Below are 20,754 nucleotides of genomic sequence, written 5' to 3' on the forward strand. Positions count from 1 at the left end.
TCCAGATAGATCAGATGTCACTTTTCTCCTTATGGCCTGCAAAACAGTCAGTTATTTTACAAGATCCCCAATTCAATTTTCATAGAAACTGAAATAAGGATATTGCCATAAAGGACTTATATCTCCAGGATAGTTATTTCACTGATCTAGGTATAGCCTGATCTAACTAACCCATGTTTTCTAGACATTTCTATGTCAGCTAACATTTTAAAGTATTCTGTTTTTTAAATATCCAATTTACTTAAAATTTACCTTGGTATACTAATTCCAGATATCAAAAGAAAGAACATAGTAATCAAAGCAAAAAAAATCTAGAATATCTCTGAATTCAAGTATCTGATATTACAGAATAAAACAACACCTTTCAGCTATTTTTCTCCAGAATTAGGAAGCAATTTTCTATATTTGCTTTGACTATCTAAAATTGATACACATAGGGGGATCCCTGGGTGGCTCAGCGGTTTGGCGCCTGCCTTTGGCCCAGGGCATGATCCTGGAGTCCCAGGATCGAGTCCCACGTTGGGTTCCCGGCATGGAACCTGCTTCTCTCTCTGCCTGTGTCTCTGCCTCTCTCTCTCTGTCTGCGTCTATCATGAATAAATAAATAAAATCTTAAAAAAAAATAAAATTGACACACATAAAAAACAAAGCCCTAAGGTATCAGGTCTAAGCCTAAGACACATGCATTTTCTCTATAGCCACACTAACACATATGGTTAAGGTTTTACATTGACTGTATCCAATGTTTCTTAAGAACCATTGTTGGTTCATAGTGAGGTCTAAAGATCTGGACCCAAAAACCAAGGAAAGCTTTAAAAACTCGCCAGCAAAACAATCAACAATTTCTAGAGATTACCTATCTTTTCTAACTAAATAGTACACTATAAAATATTATGACTCAGAGTAGAAAAAAATCCCACTCAACAAAAATTCACTAATATCATCTAGGATAAGAGATGTGACTCAGACACAGTTTCATGGTTTCTAATCTCTGTCTTCAGTTCTCTTTCCTCATATATGGAACTTCTTTTATTTTCTTCCTTATAAAACGTCATTTTTTTTTCTAGTTCTCTTTGTAAGTAATCAATATACATTGCAGAATTTATTTCACTGATTATCTTGAGAGAAGTTCCACTTTGAAAAATTTCACCACCAACAACTTTTTCTTAGTCCCGTCAAATACTCCTTTATAAACTAGAGAGCCAAAATTGGAGGGGAGGAGACAAGTGGAAACTGCAACAAAACCTAAAAATAGAAAAACTTGACTGAATTTTGTCATTGTTTCATCCACTCAACAGATATTAAGTTTCTATGAGTCAGGTACTATGCTAGGTATAAGTCCTACCTTTGTCTCAAGAGCCTGCCATTACAATCTTAAAATACAAACGAGACTAATAAGATTACATTGATATCAAATTATATAAAAATATAGCAATTACATTAAAAATAATTTAGAAAAATATATAAATAAAACTATACATATACACACACATAATTGTTTTGGTGGAGAGGTTTTGAATTGTTTTGTGCTTTCCACTTCATGCTAAGGATTCTGACAACAGGAAGAAAGGTATCAATTCTAAGAATTACATGTGTAGAGTTAGGAAGAGGGTACTGGTGGATAAAATGGAAAAAAAAAAACCCAAGATGTTAAAAACATTTTAAAAAAGAGAATTTTAAAAGTTATTAAAGCTCTAAAGGTAATATAAAAATCTGTGTAGTGATTTATAAGCAATTTATTTGAATCTAGTCATGTTTCTTATTACAATAGCCAACAAAGTCTATCAAACTACTTACCTGTTTTTGCCAAGAAAAGTATCTTCAATTTTATAACTGAAGTCATACAAAAATAAAATTCAATTATAAAAATACACTTGAGAGATTTGAACCAAATTTCATTAGATGTTATATTACAGGTTATTATATTAATACTTTAGTCTTACTTCAAATACTAAATGTATGCTATTTTAAAAATCCACATCCACAGCCTTGACTTGTTATAATATCCTTTAAATGCACATAATGCTTGTAAAGTAATTCTTGTAATTCAGCTCTCTGGAATGAAACAAATATATCGGATACAGAACTGTATACTATCACAATGTTTTATCATAATTCATAACCAAAAATACAGAAAAGATTCTTCACTGCATTAATCATCACAGAAATGCAAATTAAAACCACAGTGTATTACCACTAAACACCCACCAGAATGAGTATAAGGAAAAAGATGAAATATACCAAGTATTAGCAAGAATATAAGAATATGAGCAATAGGGAATCTTCATATACTGCTAGTAACAGTGTAAATTGGTATTATCACTTTGAAAAAAGTCATCTGGAAGTATCTACTAAAGCTGAGCATATGTATACTCTAACCAAACAATTCCAATCCTAGGTATATGCTCTACAGAAATGAATGTATGTGTTCACCAATGGATTGGACTAGAATGTTCATAAGATCATTAATTGTAATATACCCAAACAGAAAACTACCCGAATGCTGAATAACATTAGAATAAATAAATTATGGTTTATTCACACAATATAATATTATATAGCAATGAGAAAATATAAACTACAACTATATACAATATGGATGAATCTCACAAGCATAATGTTGAGCAGGGAAGGTAGTCAAAAAAGAATAAATATTATATGATTCCATATATAAAGCATAAAAACATACAAGAATAAATCTATGCTATTAAAAGTCAAGACAGATACAACTTTAAAAAAAGAATATTTCAGGGGCACCTAGGTGGTTCAGTTGGTTAAATATCTGACTCTTGGTTTCAGCTCAGGTCATGATCTCATTGTCATGGGATGGAGCCCCACATTGGACTCCTCGATCAGTGCAGATTCTGCTTCAGATTATGTCTTCCTCCCCCTCTCCCTGCTCACACACTCTCTCTCTTTCTCAAATAAATAAAAAAAAAATTTAAGAAAAGATTATTTCAGCTATTTTACTTTATTATGTAATTTATTTAAAAAAGAGGAGAGGAGGGAGTAGGTAAAAAAAAATAAAAATAAAATAAAAAAATAAAGAAGAGGAGAAACCAGGTTAAATGTCAGATTAGTCAATTTAATCTTTCCAGAACATCTGCTATTTAGATTGCTAGATTTTCGGTGTCCTGGAATTAAGCCCTGCATCAGGCTCCCTGCTCAGTGGGGAATCTATCTCTCCCTCTCCCTCTGCCCCTCCCCACCCACGCACACGCTCTGTCTCTCTTTCCAGGAAATAAATAAAATCTGTAAAAAAATAAATTGCTAGATTTGATTTTAAAAACACTGTGTTGGCAACAAAGCTCTTAAATAGCTTTATGGCATGTTTTTTGATATTTTGCCTTTGGATTTGGCAACTCATGCATTTTATGTTGGTCACAGACAAGACAAATTTAGATAAAGAAATTCAAAAATGAAAACATGTAAGACGAGAGTTTTAGAACTAAATTCCAAGTGCATTCAAAAGCTTCTTCCTTTAAGGTTTGAAACTAACCAGTATAATTGTTACCAATAATGTTACCAGTAAGTAAGATGGCTAGCTGAAGTTAAAGGTGTGAAAAGGTTTTCTTCAGTCAAAGTACAATGGGCCATACAGGAATAGGAAACAAAACAATCAGATCAACTCCACTTTCAAAATACTAAGCAAATCAGAAATCACATAAAAAAAGACCTTTTAGGGGCACCTGGGTGGCTCAGTTGGTTGAGTGTCTGGCTTTAGCTCAGGTCAAGAGCCCAGGATCCTGGAATGGGGCTGCCTGTCTCAGGCTCCCTGCTCTGTGGGAGGAGGTTTCTCCCTCTCCCTCTGTCTCTCTCCCAGGCTTGTGCTTGCTCTCTCATTCAAATAAATAAAATCTTAAAAAAAAAAAAAAAGGACCTTTTAATTTCAACAGTACTCTACTCTGCCAACTGAATTATAAGGTGATTCATTGAAAGTGAGTACTAAAATAATATAGAAACAAGTTTGCTGATATCCAAACTTATATTCTCCAAAAAAATATGTTTATCATCCTTTCATTAAAAAACAATTATTTTAAGAGTTATAAAAAACAGGTATCATCATGTCATACTTTTAAAAATAAAGCAATTTCTATGAATTATCAGAATAGACAATAAAAATTTATATTAAAAATGAAAAAAATCATTTGATTGTGACTCAGCTATATTACATTATCAAAGCTATTTATAAATTTACAATATGCAATCAAAACACAGAGCAAAGTTATGTAATTCAACCAACCACAATATACATTGTGAAAGCAGTTAACAGGAAGATAAAAGATGTGGTAACCACAGCCTACTTAAAAACACTTTAATTTTTTCTTTTTTCATTGTTTTAAATCAGGAACCTCTTATATTTTATTTCTAAAAGGTAATTCTTATTTAATTCTAGTATAATTAAATACTATCATGGTAACCCAACACTATTATTTAAATAAAACTTATCTTAGATAAAACAGGAAAAATACAAGAGAGAAGAAGATCAAATGGCACAGGTCCTTCAGGAAAAGCAAGGTACTGGAATGAGCAGGTCAATAAAACTATTTGTAGAATGGGATAGTTGTCTATTTTCAGATCATTAAGATATTTTTAAATATCCTGAAACCAAACCCAGATTCAAAAGGCAAAGCCAGAACCATTCACTGTGTTTATTAAATTACAATCTCTTACTAAGTCTTGCACAGTAAGAGAGGCCAAACTCACCCTAATATGACCTCAGATTTAGAAGCCTGCCAAAGAATCTGTATAGAAATAGCAACCAAATGTTGCTTATATCTACTGTTCAAAGTAATATAAAACAAAACAAACGCTTACTAGATATTTTGGGACTTAAACTGTGAAGTAAATTCTGAGAAAGAGAATATGGGCAAATGTTAGCAGCCTTTTAAATTAAACATACAAGTCTAAATTATATAAGCTAATTTATTTTTAAGATTTTGAACACTAAAATAATCTTTAACACCAATTCCCTACCTTTTTCACCTTTCCAACTCCTTTTGAATTTTTTTTCTCATCAAGAAAGTAAAGGTTCAACTCTACATCTGAAGCTAATGATGTATTATAATTTGGCTAAATTGAATTAAAATTTTTTTAAAAAGTAAAGGTTCCCTTCTTGGCAGAAATGCACTATTAAAGTCCCTATAGGGAGCCATTCCAGCAACACTTTGGTAGAACTGTGAATTCCTTCTGTTCCTACTGCTTAGCCCACAAATTCCTTTTTTCCTGTTCCCAGGCTGTGAAGATTTGTTAAAAAATGTTACAAAGGGCAGCCCCGGCGGCTCAGCGGTTTAAGCCCCGCCCTCGGCCCGGGGTGTGATCCTGGAGACCCAGGATGGAGTCCCACATCAGGCTCCCTGTATGGAGCCTCTTTCTCCCTCTGCCTGTGTCTCTGCCTCTGTGTGTGTGTGTGTGCCTCTCATGAATAAATAGATAAAATCTTTGAAAAAAAAATGTTACAAAGCCTGAAACAATTAGTTTCACTAAAATTTATGTACTCAAACCTTAGCTGGTTCCCTGCTGCTACTCAGGGATCCCAGAATCATCTCTAGATTAGAAAGGAATAAGAATAGTATAGAACAGGTCCTAAGCAACAATACTCTCCAAATGGAGAATTTATGTTTCTCCCATAATTAAGTGGTGTTCATCCAGGGAGTTCAAAGTTTTTGTGACATGTGAACATCAATCAATGTAATTCACTGTACTCATGGGCTAAAAATATCCCACCATATAATCATTGTAATAGGTAGAGAAAAAAACATTTAATGAAATCCAACAACTATTCACAATCAGAAGAATAGAAGGGAAACTTACTCAACCAGATGGAAGGCAGCTATGAAAACTCTACAGCTAACATCATACCTAATAACACAGACTTGATGCTGTCTTTCCTCCTAAGATCAGGAACACCGCAAGGATTTCTGCTCTCACCATTTCTATTCAACTTTGAACTGGAAGTTCTAACCAGTGATATCAGGAAAGAAAAAGAAATACAAATTGGAAAGAAAAAAGTAAAACTGACTTTAATAGCAAATGACATGATAGTATATGCAGAAAAATCAAACGAATTTATCCATATTTCACGTTATGTTACAAAGCTGTAGTAATCAAAACAGTATACACATAGCTCAATGGAACAGAACAGAAAACCCAGAAATGAACCTACAATTATATGGTCAATTAATCTTCAACAAAGCAGGAAAGAATATCCAATAGGAAAAAGAATGTCCCCTCAACAAATGGTATTGAGAAAACTAGACAGCAACATGCAAAAGAATGAAATTGGACCACTTTCTTACACTATACACAAAAATAAGCTCAAAATTCAGATTGAGGACTTAAATGGGAAACCTGAAACCATAAAAACCCCCAAGAGAGCACTTTGACACTGACCATAGCAACTTCTTTCTAGATATGTCTCCTGAAGCAAGGGAAGCAAAAGCAAAAATAAACTACTGGGACTTCACCAAGATAAAAAGTTTTTGTACAGTAAAGGAAACAAAAACAAAAAAAAAAACTAAACTAAAAGGCAATGTGTGCTATAGGAGAAGATATTTGCAAATGACATATCTGATAAAGGGTTAGTATCCAAAATATATAAAGAACTTATAAAATTCAACACCCCAAAAATGAATAATCCAATTAAAAAATGGGCAGAATACATGGACCGATATTTCTCCAAAGACCTACAGATACATGAAAAGATGCTCATTATCACTTATCATCAGGGATAAGTCAAAACTACAATGAGAGGGCAGCCCCGGTGGCGCAGCGGTTTGGTGCCTCCTGCAGCCTGGGGTGTGATCCTGGAGACCCGGGATTGAGTCCCACATCGGGCTTCCTGCATGGAGCCTGCTTCTCCCTCTGCCTGTGTCTCTGCCTTTCTCTCTCTCTCTCTGAATAAATAAATAAATCTTAAAAAAAACTACAATGAGATATTACCTTGCACCTATCAGAAGGGCCAAAATTAGTAACACAAGAAAACAACAGATGTTGGTGGAGATTCCCACCCTCTTGTACTAATGGTGGGAATGCAAGCTGGTGCAGCCACTGTGGAAAACAGTATGGAGGTTCCTTAAAAAGCTTAAAAATAGAACCACTCTACAGTCCAGCAATCACACGACAGGGTATTTGCCCAAAGAATACACAAATACTAATTCAAAGGGATACTAATTCAAAGTATCCACAAATACTAATTCAAAGCCAAATTATGGAAACAGCCCAAGAGTCCAACAATTGATAAATGGATAAGGAAGACATGGTACACATATATACAATGGAATATTACTCAGCCATAAAAAGAATGAAATCTTGCCATTTGCAACAATGTGGATAGAGCCAGAGAGTATTATGCTAAGTGAAATAATCCAGTAAGAGAAAGACAAATACCATATGATTCCTCATATGTGGGATTTTTTTTAAATTTTTTTTAATTTATTTATGATAGTCACAGAGAGAGAGAGAGAGAGAGAGAGAGAGAGGCAGAGACACAGGCAGAGGGAGAGGGAGAGGGAGAAGCAGGCTCCATGCACCAGGAGCCTGACGTGGGATTCGATCCTGGGTCTCCAGGATCGCGCCCTGGGCCAAAGGCGGGCACCAAACCGCTGCGCCACCCAGGGATCCCTGAACTCTTAACTATAGACAACAAACTGATGGTTACTGGGGAGGTGGGTGGGGGCAAGGGTTAAATAGGTGATGAGGATTAAGGAGAGCACTTGTGATGAGCACTGGCTGTTGTATGGAAGTGATGAATCACAATATTGTACACCTGAAACTAATATTACACTGTATGTTAACTAACTGGAATTCAAATAAAAACTTACAAAAACTCCTAAGCAATTTAGGAAAGACTTACTAGAAATGAGTTATATGAGGTGGCAGGCTATAAGATCAAAATATAAAAATCAACTATATGTGTACATACTAGCAGAGAATTGAAAATTGAAATTGAAAATATCATTTACAATAGAAAAAACTCCTCAAACTAATAAGTGACTAAAGCAAGGTTGCAGGATACAAGGTTAATGTATAAAATTCAACTGCTTTCTTATATACCAGCAATGAATAACTGGAATTTGAAACTAAAAACACAAGACCATTTACATTAGCACTAAAAAAAAAAACAAAAACAAAACTTAAGTATACACCCAATAAATATGTATAAGATCTCTATGTGGAAAACCACAAAACTCTGACGAAAGAAATCAAAGATCTAAAATGGAGAGATATTTTATGTTCATGGCTAGGAAGAATCAATATTGTTAAGATGTCAGTCACACCCAGTTTGATATATAGATCTGGTACAAACTTAGTCAATCCCAATAATTTTGTGGATATCAACAAACTAATTTCAAAATTTACATGGGGGGATCCCTGCATGGCTCAGTGGTTCAGTGCCTGCCTTTGGCCCAGGGCATGATCCTGGAGTCCCAGGATCTAGTCCCGCGTCAGGCTCCCAGCATGGAGCCTGCTTCTCCTTCTGCCTGTGTCTCTGCCTCTCTCTCTCTCTCTCTCTATCATGAATAAATAAATAAAATCTTTAAAAATAAATAAATAAAAATAAAATTTACATGGGGATGCCTGGGTGGCTCAGTCAGTTAAGTGTCTGTCTTTAGCTCAGGTCACAATCTTGGTGTCCTGGGGTTGAGCCCTATGTTGCACTCCCTGCCCAGTAGGGAATCTATTTCTCTCTCTCTCTCCCTCTGCCTCTCCCCCTTCTTGTGCACGTGCATACTCTCTCTCTCAAATAAATAAATAAAATCTTTAAAAAAATAAAATTTACATGAAAAGGCCTACACAAATATATTCAACTCCTCTTTGACAAAGGTGCAAAGGCAATTCAGTGGAGAAAGAATAACCTTTTCAACAAATGAGGCTGGAACAACTAGACATTTACATGCAAAAAAAAAATTAGACATAAATCTTATACCAAATCTTAGATCAAAATGGATCACTGACCTAAATATAAACAGTAAAATTCCTAGAAGAAAAATAGGAGAAGTCTAAGTGACCTTGGATTTGGTAATGACTTTTTTCTTTTAGTAAACTCTATACCCAATGGCTTGAATTCACTATCCCGAGATCAAGAGTGACACGCTCTACCAACCGAGACAGCCAGGCACCCCTGGTAATAACTTTTTAGACATAACACCAAAAAAGCATGATCCTTGACAAAGAAAACTGGTAAGCTGGATTTCATTAAAATTAAAAAGTTATTTGTGAAAGTCACTGTTTCTCTACCAGCAGATAACAAATGTCAAGTCTTTGTGCATCCTTACAAGAAACATTATGCTTGTATGTAACTTCTTTTTAAACAAATGATTATAGACACAGCATGTTGTTCCGCACTTTTGTTACCTTAATGTGTCTTTGTACATCACTTAATATTTGTACATAGTGTTCTTATTCCCAATTTTTTATCTACATGGTATTCCATTATATGTGTTGAACACTATTTAATCAACACTTGATCTTAGCCAAAAGGCCGAGAAGCAATGAACACTATTTAATCAAATCTTACTGGTGAACTTACAGTTTCTAATATTTTGCTATTACATATAATACTGTAAAGATTAAGTTTCACTTTCCAAATCTGCCAGCACATCAGTACAAACAATTCCTAAAACTGGGACTGCTGGGTTATAGGAAATGTGAATGATTAATTATTGTGAAATTGCTTCCCATAAAGGCTGTACTAATTTATGCTCCTACCAGCAGTTTAAGAGAGCATAAGTTACCCTACGCCATTGACAATAGTGTTTTATCAAACTTCTTAATACTTGCCAATCTTATAGAGTGGAAAGTGGTACTCAGTGTACTTTTAAGTTTCATGTTTTATGAACGCGGTGGAGTACTTTTTCATCTGTGTAAGACCCATTAATATTTCTTTTTCTTTGATTGTTTATTCATAAATTTTGTCCATTCTCTAAAAATTGGATTGTTGGCTTGTTCCCTTGTATCACCATACAATATTCCTCTTTATCCATTTAATGCCTTGAGGCTTTTAGTATATTTTATTTGATATCAACATTGTTTTGCTCACTGTACATCTTTGGTCATTTCTTATTTTCAGTCTTTCTTAGACTTAAGAATTCTGAATACATTTTTAGTTCCAAAGCAACTTTTTCTATGTTGCAGCTGTATCCTCTTGAGAGTTTTCATTCCCTCTTCCTTCTATCACAGCTTTCTCTCATCTTTTCCATTAGTTCTGCTTCCACATGAGGAATCTGATTATTCAGTGATTCCCTCTTTTCAGTTGCTGAATTCATTTTAATAGGTTGTAATTTTAAGAGCCATAGGTATTGCAATCCCTTGCATGGTGTAGAACTGGCAGCCAGTATAAGATATGCATATTTTAAATTTGATGTGCAAGCAATGAAGGAGCTGACAAAGTGGAATTGCTCTGCCAGGATTATAAAGGAACAAGTGGAGGATATACTGCAGACCTCACTCACCTGCAAAGACATGAGCAATTCATCCCACAGGTGCAACTCTTCTAACAGCTGCTGAACAGGCAGCTTCCCAGAGGACTGCATATAACTTGCAGGCAAGTATACACATGCCAGGAATATCAAACGTATAGACCACCCAATAGCATTTGCCTCTCAGATAATTGAGAGATCCTTGATCTTCACCAAAGATACTGATGGACTTTCAACACCATACATAGTGAAGTTCTACATTACAGTATTTTACCTTCTATTTTTCTTAATAATGCACAATTACATGATTTATGACAAGGACATACAAATACTCAACTGCTTTTAATTCCTCTACTACTCCCCTGGTTATAAGTGAATTATCTTCAGGCTTGTTCTTATTTTAATTAATTATGTAACTTTTAAGCCTCCAACCCTAAATATGTGTCTTAAACAGCTCAGAAACCGTATTCACTAAATTCCTTAACACCGTTTTCAACAAGTTTTGATAAGTTCTTTCTTTATACACTTCTCAAAGATGAGATAAACATTTTTATTAAAAGTCTGGAAATGTATGGCAAAACAGACTCCTGCAGTTCAATATTTACTGAATATAATTGTGCTAGACATCGAGCTAGACTCTGAAGACAAAAAGAGGAAAAAGGACCCTGCTCTCAAGGAGCTCAGAGTTTAGCAAAAGGGCAAGCTATAAAGAAATACAATATAATGTGATAAGAACAATAATAAAGTATGTATAGAGTCCAAAGATTAACACAAAAGAGGCATAGTGAGGAGGAGCTACAGAGGAATTCGTGGTCAGCTAGATTTTAAAAAAACAAATAGGAATTTGCCCAGTGGCCAAAGGAATCATGGACAGAAGGTAAGGACATACATTCTTTCAACAACATTTCTACTTTAGGACAGATACTATGGGATAGATACTTTGAAATACCTGTCCTAGAGATATAATGATTAATTAAGACAAAGTCTTCGACTTTACAGAATCAGAGGAGGGGGACCAATAATAAACCAGTCATTAAAGTACAGTGTGATAAATGCTACCACAGGGATAAGGAGAGAGTAGTAGAGGATTATGGGCCAGGTGGAAATAAGACCTAAACTTAGATGTGAGTAATGAACAGAAATTAGCCAGGCGAAATATATCAGGAGTAGAATGGAGGGCAATGTCGGGGATCATGGCATTCCAGACACAGAGAAGAGTATAGAGATGGGTAAAGACAGAGACAGACAGAGACAGAAAGTGAAGAGAGACAATGTGGCAGAAGAAGAGGCATCTGAGATAATGCTAAAGATAAAAGCAGGAAGCACATCACGAAGGATTTTTTTAAATTTTATTTTTTAAAAAAAGATTTTATTTTTAACCAATCTCTACAGCCAATTTGGGGCTCAGACTTACAACCCTGATATCAAGAGTTGCACGCTCTGCTGATGGAGCCAGCCAGGCGCCCCAAGGATCTTTCAAATCAGAGTTTGGACTTTATCTTGAGGGCAATAAGGAACAACTAAACTAGTTTTTTTCTACCATGGAAAGACTGTTCAGATTTATGTTTGAGAGCTATACCACAGTAAATGAAAGAGAAAGAAATAAATCTGGAAGTACAGCAGTTGCAGTAATCCAGGAAATGGTTTTTAGCAGTCCAAACTAAGATAGTAGCAACAGAGATAGAGAAAACGCATGGGGAGGACTGCAAGACTGAGGATGCAGAATGAACAAGCCTTATAAATGATTTGATTGGAAGGAGAGAGAAAGAAAACGGAATCAAAGATGAGGCCTCAGTGTCTGGGCAATGGATAGATACTACTATTCAGTCAGATAAGGAAAAGGGGAGAGTGTGTTTTGAGAAGGTGAAATACACTTGATCTTAGCCAAAAGGCCAAGAAATGATAAGAGGGTGAAGTAATCATTTTGATTCTGGACAGACTGAGTCTGAGATGCAGGGAAGTTACTCAAATGATGGTATCCAATAAGCAGCTGGGTATATAACAACTCAAGACAAGGTTTGGGTCAGAAATATAGATTTTAGTAAATGATAACTAAAGCAATTGAGAATAGATGATATTGCCTGGGGAGAATGTACCTTATGAGAAGAAAACCTAAGACAAAACGCCATGGAGATTTAGAAGACAGAGTTAGGAAGAGTAGACCAAAAGAGACCAGCCAAAAAGGAAGATGAACATATTAATATGAGGAAAGGGAGTAAGCACTTAATGAATGCTTGCTATGTGCTAGGTGTTGTGCTAAATGATTTATGTGCACTACTTTACCTAATCCTTCAACACTCTATGAGCAACCTAATATTATTAATCTGCATCATTACAGATGTGGATACTTTAGCTTAGAGAGATCAACTTGCTCAGGTTTACACATTGCTCAGGTTAGGTTTAAGAAGTGCAACCAAGATCACATCAAGTCCTCTAGAGTCCTTGTTCTTAACTGCCTCACTGTACTGCTTTTTAGGAAAGTCTTAAAAAGCGTGTTATCACAGACACAAAGAAAAACAGTATATCAAAAAGAAAGACACCATCCCAGCAGCAATGAGTTCACCCAGCAGCACCAAGATCTTGGTTTCTAATATTTTCCATTAAGAGGAATCAGGACTCTCTGGAAAAATGGCTGATCTGAGGAGTGGGCAGGAAATATGTAAAATGAGCCTGGAGCATCTTGTAGTGCTAAAAAGTAAGAGTTCAAAACCAAACCAAACAAACAAAAAAAGAAAAAACCCACGACAAGGTACATAAAGTCAAAGGAACAGAAAACCAATTGAAAGCTTCCAACGGCCACAGTTGTAATAAGCAGAAAATTAAGTAGCATTGGACTATATAACCCAGAGTATAAACTAAAATCATCAGTCCATACGAATATAAATAAAGCAGTAAATAAATAAATAAGAGAGACAAATCTAGGGTGCAGAAGAATTCCAAATAATGATGTAGATACTTCCTCTTACAGAGGTAGAACAACCTCTCCATTGCTCAAACATGGGCTCCACATAATGACTTCCTTTCAAAGACTACAGTATGGAAAGGGGGAGAGGGGAGAGAGTCACTGTACAGTACAGAAACATGACAAATGCTACCTCAGCCAAGTGATAAAGGTTCACAGAAACAATGATAAGCCAGTTAACAGTATAGACCTTTGATATGCTGTGATGAAAATGGCACTTTATCTCTGTGGTTTTTCTCTCAAAAACTCATGACCCTAATCTAATCATGAGAAGCACATCAGAAAAATCCCAACTGAGGGACATTGTACAGAATCCCTGAAAATTACACCTCAAAGCTGTTATTAGAAACACAGAAAGCCTGAGGTACTGTCACAGCCAAAAGGAGCCTAAAGATGATGGTCATGAAATGTAATGTGGTATCCTGATAGCTCTCCTGGAACAAAGAAGAACATTAGCTGGTACGACTGGGTAGCTCAGTGGCTGAGCATCTGCCTTTGGCTCAGGGCATGATCCGGGGTCCAGATATTGAGTCCCACATTGGGCTCACCTATGAGGAGCCTGCTTCTCTCTCTATGTCTCTGCCTCTCTCTCTGTGTCTCTTATGAATTGAAAAAAAAAATAGCTAAAAACTAAGGAAATGTGAAGAAGTATGGACTTCTGTTAATCAACATATGTCAGTTTTCATTTATTAACTGTAAAAACCGTACTAGCCCAATATAGGATGTTAACAGTAGGGGTATGGAAACCAAGGAGTTTATGAGAACTCTCTGTACCATCTTTGTAATTTCTCTGCAAATCTAAAACTATTCTAAAATTAAAAATTATTTAAAAAAACAAAGGGGAAAATTTTGGTTTCAGTGTATTAATGGAGCCAAAATTAGATTTCATCGGGCAGAGGGGTAATCCAAAGCTAAGAATGGGATTATAAGTGTATAGTTTCTTCCAAGAAGTCTGACAATAAGGGGGAGATCAAATCAGAGCTGGAAGTAGACATCAAGTTAAAGAAAGTGGTTGGGGGATCCCTGGGTGGCTCAGTGGTTTAGCGCCTGCCTTTGGCCCAGAGCGCGATCCTGGAGTCCCGGGATCGAGTCCCATGTCGGGCTCCCGGCATGGAGCCTGCTTCTCCCTCCTCCTGAGTCTCTGCCTCTCTCTCTCTGTGTCTATCATGAATAAATAAATAAAACCTTAAAAAAAAAAAAAAGAAAGAAAGTGGTTGTTTGAGTGTTTGGGTTTTTTTTTTTTAAATAAAGGTATTATTCAAATACCAAAAATTCACCTTTTAAAGTGTACAATTCAGTGGTTTCCAGTATTTTCACCAAGTTGTATAACTATCACCACTATTTACTTCCAGAACATTTTCGTTACTTCAAAAAGAAATGGTATAAGCAAAGAAAATCTAAATATATAAAATAGGGTCACAGATAACAAGAGTTCACATTGTTAAGATGTTAATAAAACCAAAGTAATTTACAGATTCAATGCAATATCTATCAAAATTCTAACAGTCCTTTTCACAGATATTGAAAAGCTGATCCAGGCAGCCCGGGGGGCTCAGCACCGCCTTCAGCCCAGTGCCTGATCCTGGAGACCCGGTATCGAGTCCCACGTCGGGCTCCCTGCATGGAGCCTGCTTCTCCCTCTGCCTCTCTCTCTCTCTCTCTCTCTCTCTGTGTGTGTGTGTCTCTCATGAATAAATAAATAAAATTAAAAAAAAAAAAAGCTGATCCTCAAATTCATGTGGAATTTCAAGGAATCCTAAATAGCTAGAACAATCCTGAAAAAGAAGAATAAAGTTAAAGGGTTCACAATTCTCAACTTTGAAATTTATTACAGAATTACAGTAATTAAAACATTATGGTACTGGCATATGGACACACAGACCAAGGGAAAAGGATAAAAAGCCTAAAAATAAACCCTCACATATATAGTCAATTGATTTTTGACAAGGGTGAGAAGACCACTCAGTGGTCAAAGGACAGTCTCTCAACAAATGGTAATGGAAAAACTTGAATATCCATATTCCAGTTTGACTCATATCGTATACAAAAATGAACTCAAGGGATCCCTGGGTGGCGCAGCGGTTTAGCGCCTGCCTTTGGCCCAGGGCGCGATCCTGGAGACCCGGGATCGAATCCCACGTCAGGCTCCCGGTGCATGGAGCCTGCTTCTCCCTCTGCCTGTGTCTCTGCCTCTCTCTCTCTATCTGTGTGACTGTCATAAATAAATAAAAATTAAAAAAAAATTAACTCAAAATGGATCAAAGACCTAACAAACTAAAACTATAAAATTCTTAAAAGAAAGCATTGGGGAAAACCTTTAGGACACTGGATTTGGCAACCATGTCATGGATATGACATGAAAAACACTGGCAACAAAAGAAAAAAATAGATGAACTGGATTTTAGCAAAATAAAGAACTTTGGCACATCTAAGGAGACTATAAAGACAGTGAAAAGACAACCTACTGCATAGAAGAAAATATTTACAAATTATCTCATTGGAAAAACTGAAAAGCATTAAGGCTTGTGGTATCTCTTTTACTGTCTCATAACACATACTTAAATTCTCAGAATAATTCTACAGACTTTATTATTAAGCTAGACCTTTTTATACTGAAATACAGACTTCTCTAGTCTTCTCTCCAGGGCATATACTCTTTCAGGAAATTGTTTCATAGCTATCTGTATTATAATGACATGTATTTTGTTCCTACCTTTAGTAATGAAAAATTTCAAACATATATAAAGGAAGAGAGAAAGGAATAATGAAACCCCATAAAGCTATCACCCAGCATAAAGAATTTAACCAATTCATAGTTTTATCTATAGTCCGACCCACTTTACTCTTCTTCCCCCAGTAGATTATTTTGAAGCCAATCCCAAACATCCTATCATTTCAACTATAAATATTTCAGTATGTTATCGCTATATACTAAAAAATACTATTGAATTTTGACATACAGCAAGATACAGTGTCTTGCATAAATTCTTGTACTGCTACGTCAGACTCCTGATATAAGCATTCCTTCAGTAAACTATATATTAGATAGAGGAATTCCAGGAAGTAGGGCTATCAAACAAGAAAATCAAGAAAAAAGTGGCTTGAACAGTTTCAATTGTAAGAGGATTATTTATCAAAGCTAGTCTTAGAGGCACCTTGGTGGTTCAGTTGGTTAAGCATCCAACTCTTGATTTTGGGTCAGGTTATGATCTCAGGGTTGTAAGATCAAGCCCCATGTTGGGTTTTGTGCTGAGCATGGAGCCTGTTTGGGATTCTCTCTCCCCACTCTCCCTCTGCCATCCCTCCCACTCTTCCCTCTTTCTCACACATGGGCTCTGGCGCATGCACACACACACTCTCTCCCTCAAAAAAAAAACCAAAACAACAACAACAAAAAACAAACGGTGGTTTTAAAGACCTCTTAGGAAAGAGATGGACAAAAGTAACACAAATACCACACACACTCTCAGGGGTGCCTGGGTGGCTCAGACGCTTGGTTAAGCATCTGCCTTTGGCTCAGGTCATGGTCTCAGGGACCTGGGATCAAGCCCCACATAGGGCTCCCTCCTCCCCCTGCTTGTGCTCTGTCTCTCAAATGAATAATAAAAATCTTTTAAAAAAAAATGCCACACACTCTCTCTCATCCTCTGTCTCCCCCCACCTCTCAGAACTTTCACAGGATACAAGTTATTTGATATATGATAACACAACACAGTAATATTACATAATTGTTATTATATATAAAGTAATACACGTTAGCTGCATACTCTATAAAACAAATGCAATAAAAGTAGCTCAATGCAGAAAATTTCAATTCATCTGTCCTTACCTTTTGTTGGACTGAGATTCTGATCTATAAATCCTCTTAGTTCTGCATTTGTAGAAGTCAAACCAACCTGAATCAAATAGTTTTAAAAATTAAAAATAGGATCTTAAGAATTACATGATCATTTAATAAGCTATTTTATACTTCCTACTGAAGAACCATGTCAAATAATATAGATAGCCACATAAAAATAAATTAACTATATCATCAATATAAGTAGAATTACAAAGAATACATTGTTTGAAATGGGAAAACATGTCTCTCTCTCTCTCTCTCTGTCATAAATAAATAAATCTTAAAAAAAATGAAATGGGAAAACATGAACTGTCCAAATTAAGATAAAAATTATGAAATAATGTTACTTGTGTACAGAATTGAAATCTATAGATTTTACTGATATTTTTTTGAAGGCAAGTTAATGTGGCAGCAGTCAAGTTGCCAATAGATATACCAAAATTCCACCTTCATGATGCCCTTAATTTTTGCTGTTCATAATTGCTGCCTATAGTACTTTTTTTTTCTATAATACTTTTCAACATTATAATATGTAATAGATCAGGTAAAGGCCATTAATACCACACGACAGAGGTGAGGTCTACTGGTCTCAAATTCAACTGCTTGAATTCATACTCTGCCTCACCAAGGCTACTAGATGCATGGTCATGGTCAAGTCACACAAGCTCTCTACACCTCAGTCTCCTCTAATATAACTGAAGGGTGTTAGAAATGTTTACCAGTTTAAGTTATCAGAAAGATCAATATAATTCTTGTAAAGCATCTAGCACAGTATCTGGCACAAAGTGCTTAAATATGTTAACCTTACTATTAATATGATACTGGAGGGACTATTTATAGCAAGTGTGTTTGTAAATTCACCTTTAGACCATTTATTTCATTTAATGTGATAGCCACTGGACTTCTTGGAATCATAGAGTTAAATGTGATAGATCATCAGAATTTTAAAAAATTTATTATAGAGCCAGGAGGAAAAAAACTTGACATAAAGCAAGATTCCAATAAATTATTCTACTATTACTATTATGTTATTGTTTTAATCCTTGTAGATTTATAATCTTCAAATATCAATGCTAACTTGGTATCTCCAACATCCTTTCAAAGTTCTAGCACATCAAAAAGGTTTTAAAGCACAGAAAGCTTTATAACTTTGTATCTGTGCACTTAATGTTGTTTTTAAACTATCCACTGCAGCATTATATATTCTTCATTAGCACTCCTTTGATACTTTACAATTTCATAATGTAAGAGCTAATTATTTCATTATTTAGTAATTCAAATGCACTACTAATAGCTATTTCTTTTTGTCAAGAGATACGTTACCAGAAATATTTCTACATATCATTCACATCATGGAAAAGTAATTCTGATGCAAACCTATCTCTAGCATCTAATACTGAATTTTTATGACAGCAGCTAAGTGGAAGATATCTAAAATGCAGCTTCTCAATTTTTTGTAGACAATGGTGCAGATACTTAATTCTATCTAGCTTCTTATAAGTATGCTATTAGAAAAAAAATAAGTATGCTATTAGAAGTACTCGTTGCAACAAACTACCACCATAAGAATTGCTTACAAATATTAAATGTTAAGTGTTCAATTTGTAAATGCCAAGAGTTTACTGTGGCATCTACTAACATGTCTCCTTAAAAAAAAAAAAACAAAAAAAAAACCTTTTCTGCTATAAGAAGACAAAACTTTCATTGGAGTTCTACTTTAGAAAGAAAGCAAAGAAGGCAAAGACAGCTTTTAATATTCCATGCTTAATACACTATGATCACTTAATACATGTATTAACAATAATTTCAAAAGCATCAGATTATACTCTTTGTTATTATACAAAGATAACGGCAAAAACCTCAACTGAAACCACATATTCACAGTGGAGAGTTCACAGTTACTGGGTTACTGTTATGTTTAAACACCTGCTCTTTTAATGGCCAACTTCTGCAGAGTGAGGCAAGGAATGAATTTGGAAACATTTTAAGCAGCAGTACATCTGCATCTTAATAACCAACAAATTATACTCTAAAAAGATAAAGGTCAATTTTGAGTCAATACTATATGCTAATTTTGGTCCAATAGGTGGAGAGGAGGTGTTTTTTAGAGTTTATATAAATACTACTAAAATTAAAATTTCAAAAATTTATTAATCTCTGCTTTCATAAACACTTTATAGTTTAAAGACAAAGAAAAGATTACTCAGGTATAGAAAAAGTAGAGAAGGAAAGGCATTTAGAAACAACTATTCTTTCCTTCTACTATTTAAGAAGAATATAATAATAATAATAGTTCACAGACCTAAAAAAGTGAACTCATTTTATGTAAAATTTTTCACCTAATAAGGTCCTGAGAAAAGTTTTCTATTTGGATATTCAAACACTGTGTTGTATACTGCAAGCAGTCACTAAGTGTCTGTAGAATAAAAAATATCCAAGACCAACTTTAAGACTCAAACCATATTTCCCATTAATAACATTATAATTTTACTGACATTTAACATTTTAGATTGACAAAACTGAAAGAAAACAAGATTCAGAGTGAGATGATCTATACTCTAAGTTCAGCTCTGCATTCACAAGCAAGGTGATCTTGGAACAGTCACTGCTAAACTGAGAGGATAATACATATGTGCATGACAAATTCAGAGAGCTTCTTAGATCAAATTAATTAATTATGTGAATATGATAGTGACAAAGCAATACTCAAGTTATTCAAATGGTAATGCTTTTAACTCTTCTGACAATTCACAAAAGAGAGATGCAAGTGACCAATGAACATATACAATGTCAGTTTGACCTAACTAGTAATTGGAGAAATGAATAAATTACATACCATTTTTTTTTTGCTGATTACATTGGCAAAGATTAAAAAGAAAATAAAGGGAAATGGCACTTTAATTCACTACTGATGAATATATAAATTAGTGTAACCTTTCTGAAATGCAGCTTAGCAACATAAAACAAAAGCCCTCCCTCACCCAAAGCATAGCTCTTTGGGCCACTAATTTCATAAGATTTTGCCTTATGGAAATAATCCCATGAGTAAGTAAAAAGAAACAAAGAGCAAAAAAAAAAATAAGGGAAATAATGTATAGTTAACATCAGGAAACTGGTATAAATATGTCCATACAGCAGATAACATAAAACAGTCATTTAAAGTGATGTTGCAGAGATACCGAGACAAGAAAAGACATTTGTCATAGAGATTAAACTAAATATTAGGTTATAAAACAGTATGACCTCATTTTTATTAAAAATATATACATACATTTTGTTATACACACACACACACACACACACACACACACACGTATATATACCAGATGTCTTCCTAGGCAAAATTCTGCTGATAATCTCTAGGCTAGTTTCTTTATCTGTATTCTCTAATTTTTCTGTAATGAGTATCATGGTTTACATATTTTTTAAAAGATGCTTGACGAGGCAAAAAATACATGTCAAATTACCTTTCAAGATTCTTTATTGTACACTGAATGAGCTGAAGTCAGAACACACCTGCATTTGTGGTC

At 35.0% G+C, this 20,754-nt stretch overlaps 1 protein-coding gene across 10 annotated transcripts in view; it reads right to left on the bottom strand.

Annotated features, from left to right (window-relative positions):
- Positions 1–20,754, bottom strand: part of TFDP2 (transcription factor Dp-2) — a 152,993-nt gene that overhangs the window by 84,034 nt on the left and 48,205 nt on the right. For 9 of the 10 annotated variants that reach the window (XM_055321133.1, XM_055321135.1, XM_055321134.1 and 6 more), the window contains one exon: positions 17,213–17,279. The exons of the other annotated variant lie outside the window; for it this stretch is intronic. In XM_055321133.1, coding sequence (XP_055177108.1) covers positions 17,213–17,279 — 67 coding nt within the window. Of the gene's footprint in view, positions 1–17,212; positions 17,280–20,754 lie in introns of those variants that run through there. 10 annotated transcript variants of the gene reach the window in all.

This window comes from Nyctereutes procyonoides, unplaced genomic scaffold (assembly GCF_905146905.1).
Source record: "Nyctereutes procyonoides isolate TBG_1078 unplaced genomic scaffold, NYPRO_anot_genome, whole genome shotgun sequence".
In the NCBI taxonomy this organism is placed as follows: domain Eukaryota; kingdom Metazoa; phylum Chordata; class Mammalia; order Carnivora; family Canidae; genus Nyctereutes; species Nyctereutes procyonoides.